At 38.0% G+C, this 14432-nt stretch overlaps 1 protein-coding gene and 1 non-coding gene across 2 annotated transcripts; one reads left to right on the top strand and one right to left on the bottom strand.

Annotated features, from left to right (window-relative positions):
• The first annotated feature begins 235 nt into the window (after positions 1 to 235).
• LOC120104681 (putative UDP-rhamnose:rhamnosyltransferase 1) lies at positions 236 to 2222 on the top strand. Its single transcript, XM_039116234.3, has one exon. The coding sequence runs from the start codon at positions 386 to 388 to the stop codon at positions 1874 to 1876; it is 1491 nt and encodes a 496-aa protein (XP_038972162.2). The 5' UTR covers positions 236 to 385; the 3' UTR covers positions 1877 to 2222.
• Positions 2223 to 12347: 10125 nt separating this feature from the next.
• Positions 12348 to 12647, bottom strand: LOC149768501 (signal recognition particle RNA). Its single transcript, XR_016398589.1, has one exon.
• Positions 12648 to 14432: the final 1785 nt, after the last annotated feature.

The following is a 14432-nucleotide window of genomic DNA, read 5'->3' as shown; positions in this document are numbered from 1 at the left end:
TTAATATTTTTTGATAATATTAATATTTTCTTCACGTAGCAACCTTTTTTTAAAAAATCTCTTTATCTCTTCAATTTTTTTAAAAAAATTTAAAAGAATTTTCAAAAAAACTGTTTTAACATTTTAACAAAACTAAAATAATTTTTTAATTTTTTTATCAAATATTTTTATTTTATTTAAAAGTATTTGTGAACGATCAAAAAGTACTGGCCTTCAAATATCCTGCCTAATGGACCTAAGCAGATTACAAGTTTGGTCCGAGCTTGAAAAAGGACTAATTCGTATTCTCGCCCTTGTAAATGGCTTCGCTTTCACTTAATTCTTTTTTATTTGAGTAGAACGGATGGATTAATCATCTTTTTAAAATGATTTATATAGCGAACCAATGCCTTGGGAGTTAGCGTCTCTCAACCTCGGCACGATCACCATTCGGCATCTCCTTCCCTCCTCCACCATGGATGATGGCCCTCTTCATGTTGTTGTATTCCCCTGGCTAGCCTTTGGCCACATGCTCCCTTTCCTCGAGCTCTCCAAGTCCTTAGCCAAGAGAGGCCACCGAATCTCCTTCCTTTCCACCCCAAGAAACATCCAAAGGCTCCCGAAGATCCCTTCCCAAATAGCTTCCCGTGTAAACTTGGTTTCTCTGCCCCTTCCGAAGGTTGACGGCTTGCCGGAGGATGCCGAGGCCACCACAGACCTCCCACCACCGAAGGTCCAGTATCTCAAGAAGGCAAATGATGGCCTCGACGAGCCCTTCACAAGATTCCTCCAAGAGGCTTCTCCAAAACCAGACTGGATAATCCATGACTTCAGCCATCATTGGATTCCACCGATCGCCTCCATGTTCGAGGTACCATGTGCATTCTTTAGCATATTTCCTTCTTCCACTCTTGTTTTCATTGGGCCGCCCTCGGAGATGAAACTCGGAGGCCAGCGAAGGACACCCGAGCAGTTCACGAAGCCACCAGAGTGGATCTCCTTCCCTTCCTCCGCAGCTTTTCGCCTCCACGAGGCCCAAGTGTTCACGGAGCACTACCAGAACAACGCCTCGGGGTTCTCTGACTTCAGGCGCCTCGAGCTGATCATCCAAGGGTGCAAGCTTGTGGCTGTTCGCAGCTGCAAGGAATTCGAATCCGATTGGCTCGCCCTCCTGGAGGAGCTCTACAAGAACAAACCCGTCGTCGTTCCAGTTGGCCTGCTACCACCACACGTGCAAGAAAGCATCGAAGATGTTCATACGGACACAACCGGCGCCGTGGCACAGGTTTTCGGGTGGCTCAACGGACAAACTCCAGGATCCGTGGTATATGTTGCTTTGGGGAGTGAAGCCACGCTGAGCGTCGAGCTAGTGCATGAACTAGCTTTGGGGCTCGAGCTGTCTAAGGTCCCCTTCGTTTGGGCTCTTAGAAAGCCGGCCGGCATGGCCAGCGACGTGGAGATCTTGCCGAAGGGGTTCGAGGTTCGGACCAGGGGCCTTGGAGTCGTCGCAATGGGTTGGATTCCTCAGCTCAGAGTCCTGGCCCACCCATCGGTGGGAGGATTCTTCACGCACTGTGGTTGGAGTTCCACCATCGAAGGGCTTCAATTCGGACATCCTCTAATTTTGCTGCCCATATTTACGGACCAAGGCCTGATTGCTAGAATTATGGAGGATAAAAAGATTGGACTAGAGGTGCCGAGGAACGAGGAGGATGGATCTTTTGGTAGAGAAGGGGTAGCCAAGGCCATTAGGTTGATCATGGTGGAAGAAGGAGGGGAACCATTCAGATGCAAAGCCGGAAAGCTGAAGGAGGTTTTCTCTGACAAGGAATCCCAGGAATGCTATGTGGACAATTTCGTTCGATGCTTGCAAAATCACAGGGCAAAACAAGGCTGACCGGTGAATCCTTATCTTTTTCTCTTTTCTTTTGTTGGCACGTATATGTTGTGGAGTAATCTTTCATGCAGTTTGTCTCTAATCTCCAATAATGGCCGGGTGGTCCCGTTTGCGTCCTTTGCAATCAAAAAAAATAATCTTTTATCCAGTTGTCTTCTTATCGAAGAATTTAGCAAGGAGTTAGGAGGGGATTTGGTGTTGCAAGCAGTAATTAGTGTGCGATAAATGAGTAAGTATTAGTGTTGAATTTCCAACCCAGCAGTTCTGTACCCAAATAAACCGTTAGTGCCCCCGCAATGGGCACCTCAAGGTATTTTGTATAATAAAAAAAATATTCTTCTTTCAATTTTAATCTTCCCTTGAGCATTTGTTTTATAAATTTTTCTATTACAAAAATGCCATAGATGTTAACAGTTTCATCTGATTTATCTTTTCATAGTGTATTTTGCTTCTTTAAATAAACAATTTTCTGATAAAACTAAACAAATTAAACATTAGTTTTGTTTCACAATCAGAGTATTTTTATTTTGAGAGAGAAAAAGGAGGGATGGTCCTCCTGTTATAATCATTCATCTCTATGGGGGTGGACGATAAAAAATTCACACGGATTCTTGTGCCCTTTAGCCCAATAATACGGTCATTAGCTTCAGTGACACAACTATTTTTTATTAAAATATTTACAAAAAAATAACAAAAAATATTTTTCTGTTCCATTATAATCGGTATATCTAAAAAATTATATATACTTGTGTACATACTTAATATAAAAAAATAATATAGGCTGATATAGAATCACACTAATAATGAAAAATATTGTTGATTGATATCAGTTGTAATGTGATTTCTAAAATCATTCAGAACAACATCATGCTAACAAAAGAAAGTAATATATGTTGATATAAAATTATGTTAATAAAAAAATATTATAAGTGATATAGATTATTACGTGATTTAATATTTTTCAAGAAAAATACTATGCCTGCATATGTGTAATGCTACACATAACAGTGCTTGGGCATGATTTGGTAGCTTCCGATAGCAAATCTTGAAACCTCTCCAAACAACACACACACAATGCCTCTAGGATTTCTGATAGCCACAATGTCATGCTGGTGATCGCCCTTCTCGGAACTGCAACGGCTACGGGTCCAATTGGCTCCAACTCCTTGGAGAGCTTTACGAGAAGCCGGTGGTTCCAATTGGCCGACCAGAAATTCCATGAGACCACCACCTCAGGATCTGTGTTATATATTGCTCTAGGGAGCGAAACCGTACGTGCCAAGTATTGAGCAAGTGCATGAGCTAGGCTTTGGTCCCGTGCCATCCAAAAAGCCCTTCCTTTGGGCTCTTTAGGATGCCAGCTAGCATAGCCAATGAGGAGGGGATCTTGCCAGATGGGTAAGGAAAGTGCATGAAATTCTTGGTCCATACACTTTCGTGAATCCTTAAATAATTAAATCAGTATTATTATTATATTTCAAATAAAAATATGTTGAATATTTCATTAGTGCCAAGTCTAGCACTGCTGCCTAGATTAACTTTTGTCGGCGAGAACCAATTTCAGCCGGACTCGAATGCATGAGTAAATCTAGATAAGAAAAGATCACGGAGCTCTCCATCCAACTTCAGACTCTAGAGACTAACTCTGATAGAATATGGACTCTTTATCTATAAAAGGAGACCAAATGTACCATATATGCATTAAAAAAATATGCATACTCTCCACTTTCTCTCTCTATTTTTTTAATCTCCTCCTACAGTTCTCCAGAGCTTTGCCTCGATCGTATCAGTTTTGGCCGCAGGATAGTAGACATATGTAGTTCAGATTTTCCTCTTCCCGGAGCATAGAATCGTTAATGGCTTTCTATTTGCCATATCGGATTTTCGCAGCACTAGAACTAAAAAGTAATTAAGTACTCACCATATCTAATTATTTAAAGAGGCCATTTTGCAATTTTTAAAAAGTCTCAAAAATTCAATTCACCAAGATTTTCAATATTGTAGGTAGATAGGTGAGTTACAAATCAAAAAATCAACACAAAATTAATGGTAATATGGAAACTTGCAACATAATGAAGAACAAATATTAAAAAAATTCACAATGAATATTTCAATATTTACAAATAATTACATATGCATCCATAGATTTTGTAGATAAACACTTCGATAAATGGGATTATACTTCCAAATATATGCTTGAACAATAACTCGGCAGGTTAATAAATTGGATACCTAGAGTTTTCGGATGTATAATAGACTCAGATTTGAGCAAACCAAAATCTGACACAACCAATCTTATTAAAATTTTTAGAATCATTGAGTGGTCCTTCAGCTTGATCTGACTATGGGGCAAGAGTGCAATGTTAGAAGTATGCCCTAGAAGTCAATGTGGCTAACGCATATATAAGATAAACACATTAACATAAAATAAGGATTTTGGATCACTTACAGATTTTCTCTTTGATTCGATTCACTGATCAAGGAGTGGATTTTACCAATGAAAATCTACTATTTTCCACAACCTAAATGCCCAAGTCACTTACAGAGAATCTCATAACCACCCCCTTTTTAAATGAAGCCTTATGCATAACTGTCAATAGACAGTTTCAGGGTTGGAAAGATGTCTATGGAAAGACATCTCTTTTGGACATGAGATCATGTCTTTTGGTTACCGGTTTGGTTGAACCATCATGGGTGGACCAAACCCGTTTTTCCAACATCTCCCACTCACACATGATGGGTTCAACAGTGTGAGTTTTAACCATTACGAACAAGTCTTTTCTCTGCGATTTTCATACAGGCAAATAGATCGTGCGACCAGCATACCAATAAAAAAAATGATAATGAGCTCACACTACCATACATCTGTTAGGAATATATAGTAGTTCAGTAGAGTAAGTATGCAGTACCCCAGAACATTTAAGTCACATTTCAAGTACCTCATGATCTCACTTTAACTTATCACATTATTTGTTTTCTGTTTTGTATTCACAATCATGCTTTAACACGTAGTCAAGATGATTGGTCGACCAGTGAATACAACAAAAAATGAGACACAAAATGATCTTCCTTTTTATCTCGAATCTCTTAATTGTAGTTTAGTTGCTTTTCCAGATATGTCCCAATAAATCGAATCAAGCATGATTGCAGGTAACATTCCAAGATAGCATACACTGAACTAAATCTCAAGAAACAGTAAAAGTAATAAGGGTACTAACAGAGGTAATTATAGCCTCAGGGCTCATACAACGAGAGAGAAGAGATCAATTCTCTCGTTACCCTTATTGGTCGAATTATGCACATGTGGTATGAAGCGCATGTTATGGTATTTTTCTCCTTTTCCATGGAGCGTATGTTGATTCTCATTATATGAAATACCATACAAATGATAGTTCAGAAACACTTAGTGTCCAACTTGAGTTCACCACTCTACTTTCTTTCTCATTATTACTACAAAACTCACATTTGGCATTTAAAACAGACAAGGTGATTTGTGGGTTTACTCACCTTCGATCACAAAATATTACATAGTGACCTCATCTTGATTTACTATCAAGGCGATACTAATTTTAAGTTTGAGCTCATAAATACGTTATGCTTAAAATTGTCTCTGTTGACCCCCTAATGGATTTTGATGAATACAAAACACTAGAGTATAATTCCATTTATCTTAACAATTTAATTGAGGAATTCATGTGTCTTATTAAGAATATTGTTAAGAAATGTCTAGGCAAGTTCCCATAATTTTTATGAATTTATTGAAGAATATTTTGAGTTAAAGAAAACAGATCAGGGACAGCCGAGACGTCTCCGGATAGTTTCAGAGACGTCTCTGGCACAAACAGGAAGAACCGGCACACTTGGAGACGTCCCCGACACCTGCCGAGTCGTCCCCGCGTTAGCGGAGTCGACTCTCTCAGTAGCGGAGTCGACTCTCTCAGTGGCGGCAGAAAGGCAGTTTTCAAGAGATATGCGCGAGACGTCCCCACAGTAAGCCGAGTCGTCCTCACAAGTAAAAAGGAGACTTCCCGAGTCGTCCCCAAGATAGCGGAGACGGCTCTCTCAGGGTTTTCCAGAGAATGGTTTTTTCAGAGATAAAGAAGCGGAGTCGTCCCCAAAGCAGCGGAGTCGTCCCTATTCAAAAAGTACAAACAAGCCGAGACGTCCCCTTAAAGTGCCGAGTCGACCCCAGACAACGTAAAAAGTGAAATCTTGTAGCCGAGACGTCTCTCGTTGAAGCGGAGACGTCCCCGGAGCGCCTGGGACGCGACTGACAGCTTTTCAGGTTTGGTTTGAATTTCAAATCCTTTTTACTTTGTCTCTAACGGCTATATTTGCTTTTTGGGCTATAAAAGGGACCTCTTAAGTGCTTCTAAACAACTCTTCACCAACCCAAAAGCTAGATCATTCAAGAGAGAAGTAAGAAAGAAAAGTTCAAGGGAGTGAGTGCATTTCAAGTGAAGAAATCAATTGTTTTCAAGCTTCCCAAGTGATTTCAAGCTCAATCACTCTCGTGCGCTTGGGATTCAAAGCTCACACTCAATCCTACGCGCTCCACATCGGAAGAATCAATATCTCCCACGCTTCCAACGGCAAAAGGATTCTTCCGGGTTCTATTGTTCATAATTGCAATATTTGCTTTTTAGAGCTTTTCCTTTCTTTTGTAAACTCTTTCGTTGTGGTGCTTGTTCCAGTCAAGAGACTTGGAACAAGGGAAAGGCGTCCCAAGCCTAAGTGAAATTGGGGGTTTTAGGGTTTGTTGTGAGCCCGGTGTAAAACAACGAGTTGGGTAGTGAACTCGCAAAACTACCGTACTGTAATCGTGGATTATAGTGGAAATTCCTAAAGGTGATTTGGGGAGTGGATGTAGGAGCAGTGGAAGCTCCGAACCACTATAAAACCTTGTGTTTGTGATTGACCTTTCTCATTCCTCCTTCTTTACTTTAGTGCATATATTCGTGTGTTTTATTTTTAATTAGTCAAAAGTTTTTAAAACACCCAATTCACCCCCCTCTTGGGTGACCATCTCTGGGCAACAGTCTCATCTCTATCAACCACAAGTTATAGAGGCGATTGCCCGTGTGAGAAGGCCAATCTAATTTCTGTCCAACATACATTTCTTTAAATGAACTAATCATATGCACTAAGCATTAACGCATATATATATATATATATATATATATATATATATTTATATATATATGCATATGTGTGTGCTTAAAAAAAAATAAGAACTTAGCATTAATATAAATACATACATGTGAATCCCAAATGAGAAATTAAAATATCTCATTATTCAAACCATTAAGTACATCAAAGTCTACGAAGACCTAAAGATTTCACATGTCTCATAAATACATCTCTAGGAATAGATTTAGTAAACGGATCTGCAATCATTTGATTCGTAGATATGTACTGTATGTTCACTTTCTTTTGTGCAACCATGTCTCTCACAAAGTTATACTTTGTATCAATATGCTTAGTCTTTGAGTAATATTTGGGATCTTTTGTCTAAGCTATCGATGCTTGGCTATCACAATGTACTAGTACTGGATATGCAGCATTTTTCATAACCCCCAAATGATTAAGAAATCTCTTTAACCAAACTGCTTCTTGTATCGCCGCTGAAGAAGCTACAAATTCAGCTTCCATCATGGACAAAGCTATACAAGTTTGTTTCTTACTACTCCATGAAATTGCCCCATTACTTAGTAAGAAAACATAACCAGAGGTTGATTTTCTTTCATCCAAATCACCTCCCCAATCAGCATCTGTATAGCCTTCAAGACGCAAATCATTTCCTTGATAACATAATGAATAATCCGCAGTACCTTTTAGATATCTCAATATCCTTTTGACCGCTTTCCAATGGTCATGGCCAGGGTGTGATTGATATCTACTTACCATACCAACTGCAAAGCAGATATCTGGCCTTGTACACATCATTGCATACATAAGACTTCCAACTGCACTGGACTAAGGAACTCTTTTCATTTGCTCTTCTTCTTGTGGAGTCTTCGGGCACATTCTTTGGCTTAACGCTTCAGCTTTTGCAATGGGAGTATCAATGGATTTACAATCTTGCATATGAAACTGTTCAAGAATTTTCTTTATATAAGGCTCCTGTGAAAGAGTTAATAACCTTTTTGAACGATCTCTTTCAATTTTAACCCCAAGAATATAATTAGCTTCTCCCATGTCCTTTATTTCAAAATTCGTGAACAACCAATTCTTAACTGATGCTAAGAATTCTTTATCATTAGCAGCCATTAGTATATCATCCACATAAAGTGATAAAATCACAAATTTATCTTTGGATCTTTTAATATAGACACAGTGGTCTTCATCAATCATGGCAAAATCATATGATATGACAGCCTGATGAAATTTTATATTCCACTGTCTAGAAGATTGTTTAAGGCCATAAATCGACTTCAAAAGTCTACACACTTTGTGCTCTTGGCCTTCTTTGATAAAACCGATAGGTTGTTTCATATAAATTTCTTCTTCCAATTCTCCATTGAGAAAAGCTGTTTTTACATCCATTTGATGTAATTCAAGATCCAAACTAGCTACTATAGCTAAAATTATGCGAATTGAGGTGAATCTCACAATAGGAGAAAATGTCTCTTTATAGTTAATCCCCTCTTGTTGTGTATAGCCTTTTGCTACAAGGCGTGCCTTATATCTTTCTATTGTGCCATTTGCCTTGCGCTTTATTTTGAGAACCCATTTGTTCCCAATTGCTTTCCGACCTTTCGGAAGATCAACCAATTTCCAAACTTGGTTTGATCTCATTGACTCCATTTCTTCTTCCATTGCTTTCATCCATTGCTCTTTTGCAGGACATTTAAGAGCTTCATCAATATTTCTCGGTTCACCTTCCTCTTGAGGTGTAACAAGAAATGCTTCTCCTTCAATCTCAAATCGTCGACGGGGAACTAATCCACGGTTACTTTTTCGTAATTGAGATTGTTGTGAAATAAATTCATCATTTCTTGAATCTCTCCCACTTGAACCAGATGTTGTTGATGGATTTTCAAGATTTTTTACCAATTGAGTTTGATTAAACAAATTATCATGGTCCTCTATCTCAAATAAAGATAAACCTTTATTTATTTCACCCTGATTTGGAAAATCATTTGCCAAAAATGTGGCATTACGAGATTCAAACTCAGTAATACTTCCATTGTCAGTGTTACCAACGAACACATATCCTTTGGAGGTTTCAGAATATCGAATAAAAATACTCTTTTTGCCCCTTGGACCCAATTTTCCATATTTATGAGAAGAATCATGAATATATGCAGCGCATCCCCAAGGTCTTAAATTACTTAGGTCAGGTTTGCGACCGGTCCATAATTCATAAGGGGTGGAAGTTACTGATTTTGAGGGTACTAGGTTAAGTACATATGCAGCTGTTAATAATGCATCACCCCAATAGGTGATCGGCAAATTAGCTTGTGCCATCATAGACCTAACCATTTCCAATAGGGTTCTATTTCTTCTTTCCGCAACACCATTTTGTTGTGGAGTACTAGGAATAGTTAACTGTCTACCTATTCTCTTTTCATCACAAATTTGTTTGAACTGATTAGACAAATACTCACGTCCACGGTCAGTTCTTAATACTTTGATTTTCCGGTCTAATTGATTTTCAACAAAGTTTAAATATCTTATAAAGCAATCTAATGCATCAGATTTGTGAGATATCAAATAGACATAACTAAAACGTGTATAATCGTCAATAAATGTGATGAAATAAGAAGCCCCATGTCTTGCCCTTGCATTCATTGGCCCACAAATGTCAGAATGAATTAATTGCAATGGAAAATCGGCTCTAGTTCCTTTACCAAATGGTTTTCTTGCTGTTTTTCCTGCTAAGCAATATTCACATATAGCTAGATTAACCTTTTCAACAGGGCCTAATAATCCCTCTTTGGCTAATCTATTCATTCGTTGTTGCCCAATGTGACCTAACCTAGCATGCCAAATATTTTCATCCATGTTTGGATTACTAGTAGATGTAATAAAGGAAAAAACAGTACTTATTACATTACACATACTATAATCAGTATCAAGTACAATAAAACCATTTAGTACATAACCAGATCCATAATAAGTTGTCCCTAGCAATATGTCTACACCATTACCATGAAAATTTAAGATATAGCCAAACTTAAGTAACATAACAACAGAAATTAAGTTTCGCCGAATATCTGGAGCATATAATACATCATGTAGAATTAAGGGTTGACCACCTCGCATATTCAATTTGCAGGTGCCAATCCCCTTTACTGCAACTCTTGAATTATTTCCCACGTATATCCATCTTGCTCCTTGTGGAATTCGACGATATTCCACGAAAGCGTCTCGATCTCTTGCTACATGGTCTGTGGTCCCTGAGTCAACGGTCCACAAAAATGAGATTCAGCTAAGAACACAGAACTTGAAACATAAGACATACTTATATCTGTGCTAAGGGTTTTTACCTTCTTTGCCTCGGAGCATTCACGAGCAAAGTGACCCTTCTTGCCACAGTTGTAGCATCTCAATTTTGCTTTGTTCCTCTTAAAAGGACGCTTGCTTTTACCCGGCTGGCTATGCTTGAGCTTCTTAGAGGTCTTGCCATTACCATTGCCTTTCTTAAAATGACCACTAAAATGCTTTCGCTTGAAGCCCGAAGCTCCTTGCGAACTAGTGTTAGCCATATACACTTCATTAGTGGTTTTATTTGCCTCAAGACGGTCTTCCTCCAATTCCAGATGACGACCAGCATCAGTGAAAGTTCTAATGCTTTCATTATGGGTTAAGTGAACTTTCATGTGCTCCCAACTTTGAGGCAAAGATCGAATTATAGCTTGAACTTGTTGTTCATCAGTTAGCACATGTCCAGCATCTCGCAGTTCACTTATCATGTTCGACATTTCCCTTAAATGTTGCTTCATATTATTATTAGTGCGTTTCTTATATGTGTCAAACTTGATGGTCAGCTGCCTAAGTTTGATGACTGAAGTTCCACCAAACTTTTCTTTTAATGCTTCCCATATTTCCTTTGCCATCTCAAAAGGCCTGAACTCTCGCATGATATTATTTTCCATGCTACTCAGCAATGTAATCCGAGCAATTGAGTTCTTCTTTTTCCAGACAATATAAGCCTCCTTATCCTTTATGTGTTGAACCGTTATTCCATCCTCAGGCTCATTCATGGTATGGTTTAAGGCTTCCAGCGCCTCTTGTTCCTCCAATACATATTGGATTTTCATTTGCCATATTTCATAATTTTCACCATTCAATTTCTCACCCTTATTAAGTTCAGCTACTATATTCTTAGATGCTGAAGCCATTGCAGAAAACTAAATTTCTACATAAAGACAAACATGCACACAATTAATGCCAAGCACAACACATATTTTTCTTTGCCACTAAACACAAATAAAATTAATGCTAATTCACATAATGGCATGGAATTGAAAGTTCACTATAAACATTACTTTTGATTTTTAGCAGACAAAGTTCTAGTTCTTAAGACAAATTATATAGTAAGTCTTAGAACTCCCACTTAAAACATGTATACTAAAACATTAAAAATTATATAAACATGGAGACATTTATTATCATAAAAAAAATTAAATAATTAATACACAAGTAAAGAATATAAGTCATTCTAGCTTCGACTAGTTTTCAACTAGTGATTTTGCCATCTAAGAACCCGAACCCTCCTTGGAATAGTATCCTCAATTTCTTTTTGAATCATAGTTGATACTATTTGTTCGATCCAAGGAACCATTATTCTACTAATGGTATGACCTCCAGCTACTGTTAAAATTCCACTAATCTCATGCATTAAGTACTCTTTTATAAATGCTCTCACCAATTGAGCATAATCTCTCACTGCTAAGGAATTCCAAATATCTTTTAGAACTTGTTGCCATGATCCAAATAGAGAATCATACAACACTTGGTACCGTTGATGTTGACATAACGCATGTCCTAGATGAATGATTTCTTCCATCATATAATGAATAGTTTGTACATGTAAAATCATGTCATCATTAGGATCCATCCTTATAACTCGTAATGTGTGCAACAAATCTCTAAGCCTCGCCCTTTATTTCGGGGTCCTTGCTGCCCTCGGAACCCTCACTAAGAGTGGTACTCGTGGCATTATTTTCTATAACAAATGTGGAAAAAATGCTTAGGCATAACACTGAAATATAATAACACACAATTAAAGGATGCGAGAACATTCAATTTCAAAATTTCCAAATGTCACACATACAATCACGGTATGATTGGAAAATTTTCAGAATTTATTTATTTATTTATTTTTTTACTCATAAAAAAATATTTTCCTATAATTTTAACTCATTTTCGAATATAAATAATAATAAAAAAATTATTTTATATTCGAAAAAATATTTTAAAAAAATTACAGAAAATTAGAAAATTAATTATTATTATTTTGAATCCAACGGTACAAACTACGTCTCATTATACTTCTCCAGAAAATTGGTGGCCCGCCCGTTAAACTTTCACCGTTGAGAGCGGGAGGTGTTCGCTGTTCTGTGAAACCAGCCTCACGCAGTCCCCTCCGCTTAAGGAGAAGCGCGACCCAAGCTTTTGCTGAGGCCACGCATCCCACCACCTAAACTTGGAATGGGCAAACGAACCCTTCGCACCAACTGCACCCAGACTCGTTGACGAGACCCAACGTTCAAACCACCAAGTGCCCCCGTTTGGATTACAAGCCCCCACCACGAAGCTCGGCCTTCCTTGTTTAAATGTTATATTCTTCCCAACGTAGCCCATCTCTCCTCCTTTCTCTTCTTCAAGATGTTCGGATAAAAAAAAACAGTAAGAAGAAGATGAGGTGGGGAGAAAAAAATGGTTTGGGGCAGTTGGGCTTCCTTTTTTTTTTTTTTTTATGAGGTGGCCGTGTGGGAGACGCCATCCGTGAGCCGTTTAGAGGCCGCTGTGCAAAGGGGAGGTCTTCTTCACATGAATTTTTTTTTTTTCAGAAACAAGCCTGAAATTTTCGGGCCTTGTTTCTCCCTCCATAGTGAACGAAATTAAGTGTATTATATATGGATAGAAAGCTTGTTTCAAGGGCTTTCCATTAATATAAGTTTCGTTTCCCAAAACAAACTGTGGAGAAAGTTATCAAGGTTCAAAGTTCTGGGTTTTTGATCTTTATGAATTTATATCTCTCAAACTACTACACCAAACATCACCAAACTTTCCAGATATCATCTACATATCATATAGTATCTTCATGCAAAAAATCACGGCCTAACTCTATGTGTAAACAAAACTGCCATTAATGGCCATTTAAGGTGGTGAGTGCGAGAGCAATGGATTTAAGATATTAAAACATGTAATATCCACTCCAAAATATTTCAGAAATCGAACAAACATGCTCTGATACCAATGTAAGATAAACACATTAACATAAAACAAGGATTTCGGATCACTTACAGATTTTCTCTTTGATTCGATTCACTGATCGAGGAGTGGATTTTACCAATGAAAATCTACTATTTTCCACAACCTAAATGCCCAAGTCACTTACAGAGAATCTCATAACCACCCCCTTTTTAAATGAAGCCTTATGCATAACTGTCAATAGACAGTTTCAGGGTTGGAGAGATGTCTATGGAAAGACATCTCTTTTGGACATGAGATCATGTCTTTTGGTTACCGGTTTGGTTGAACCATCATGGGTGGACCAAACCCGTTTTTCCAACAGCATATTTGTAATCTGGAACATAAATTTGTACTTGACCCTTATTATTTATTAATAAAATTGGGCATTATTTTCATTCATGTTCGTATGGATCCATGAATCGTCCAAAAAATTAATAAGATGATGACACATATTTTCAAGAGTTGAAAATTTGAGGCATGTGTCATTAGTGATTAATTCCTAAATACTCCTGATCGATGGATCATCACAAGGATGGTGAACGATCTGACGAGATTAGTGCACAGATCACTTAGTCAGATGGATGAGTCTTGAGTCCACAGTGTGGGGACACTAGAGTGATTGTGCAAGTGCTTGTTAGAGAACAAGGGTACTGAGCATGACCAAAGCAAGTAGTCACATTGACAATAACAGTCCATAAATTATAGTCAAGTGCTTGAATAAAAATACGCATACGTGCTTTTCAATAAGTAAAGTGTGTGCCATTGAAAAGAAGTGGTCTGTTGGTATATTGCCCTTTGGTAATAGAAGTTCCCATAAAGGCTGTCATGACCTTTAACTCTTGATTGTTAGATCAATAAGTTACTGTGAGTACCAGGCTCTGATACCACTTGTTGCCCAGAGGTGCAACCCAAGAGAGAGGGTGAATTGGGTCTTTTTAAAATTAATAGCGTGAAGTGAATGAGTTATAGTTATCTTCTAGTAACTTGTAGATTTAGCAGCGGAATTAAAGTTGCACAAATAAAGCAGTGAATAAGATGAGAAAAACAGTTAGAAATATGCAGTAGAAGAAGAGAGATAAACCACACACAAATATCAGAATTTATAGTGGTTCGGTGCACTTCCGGCACC

Source organism: Phoenix dactylifera, chromosome 1, assembly GCF_051530095.1.
Source record: "Phoenix dactylifera cultivar Ajwa chromosome 1, Ajwa_hap1_PhDact_Kaust_v1.1, whole genome shotgun sequence".
NCBI lineage: Eukaryota > Viridiplantae > Streptophyta > Magnoliopsida > Arecales > Arecaceae > Phoenix > Phoenix dactylifera.
This window is presented reverse-complemented; position numbering and strand designations above follow the sequence as displayed.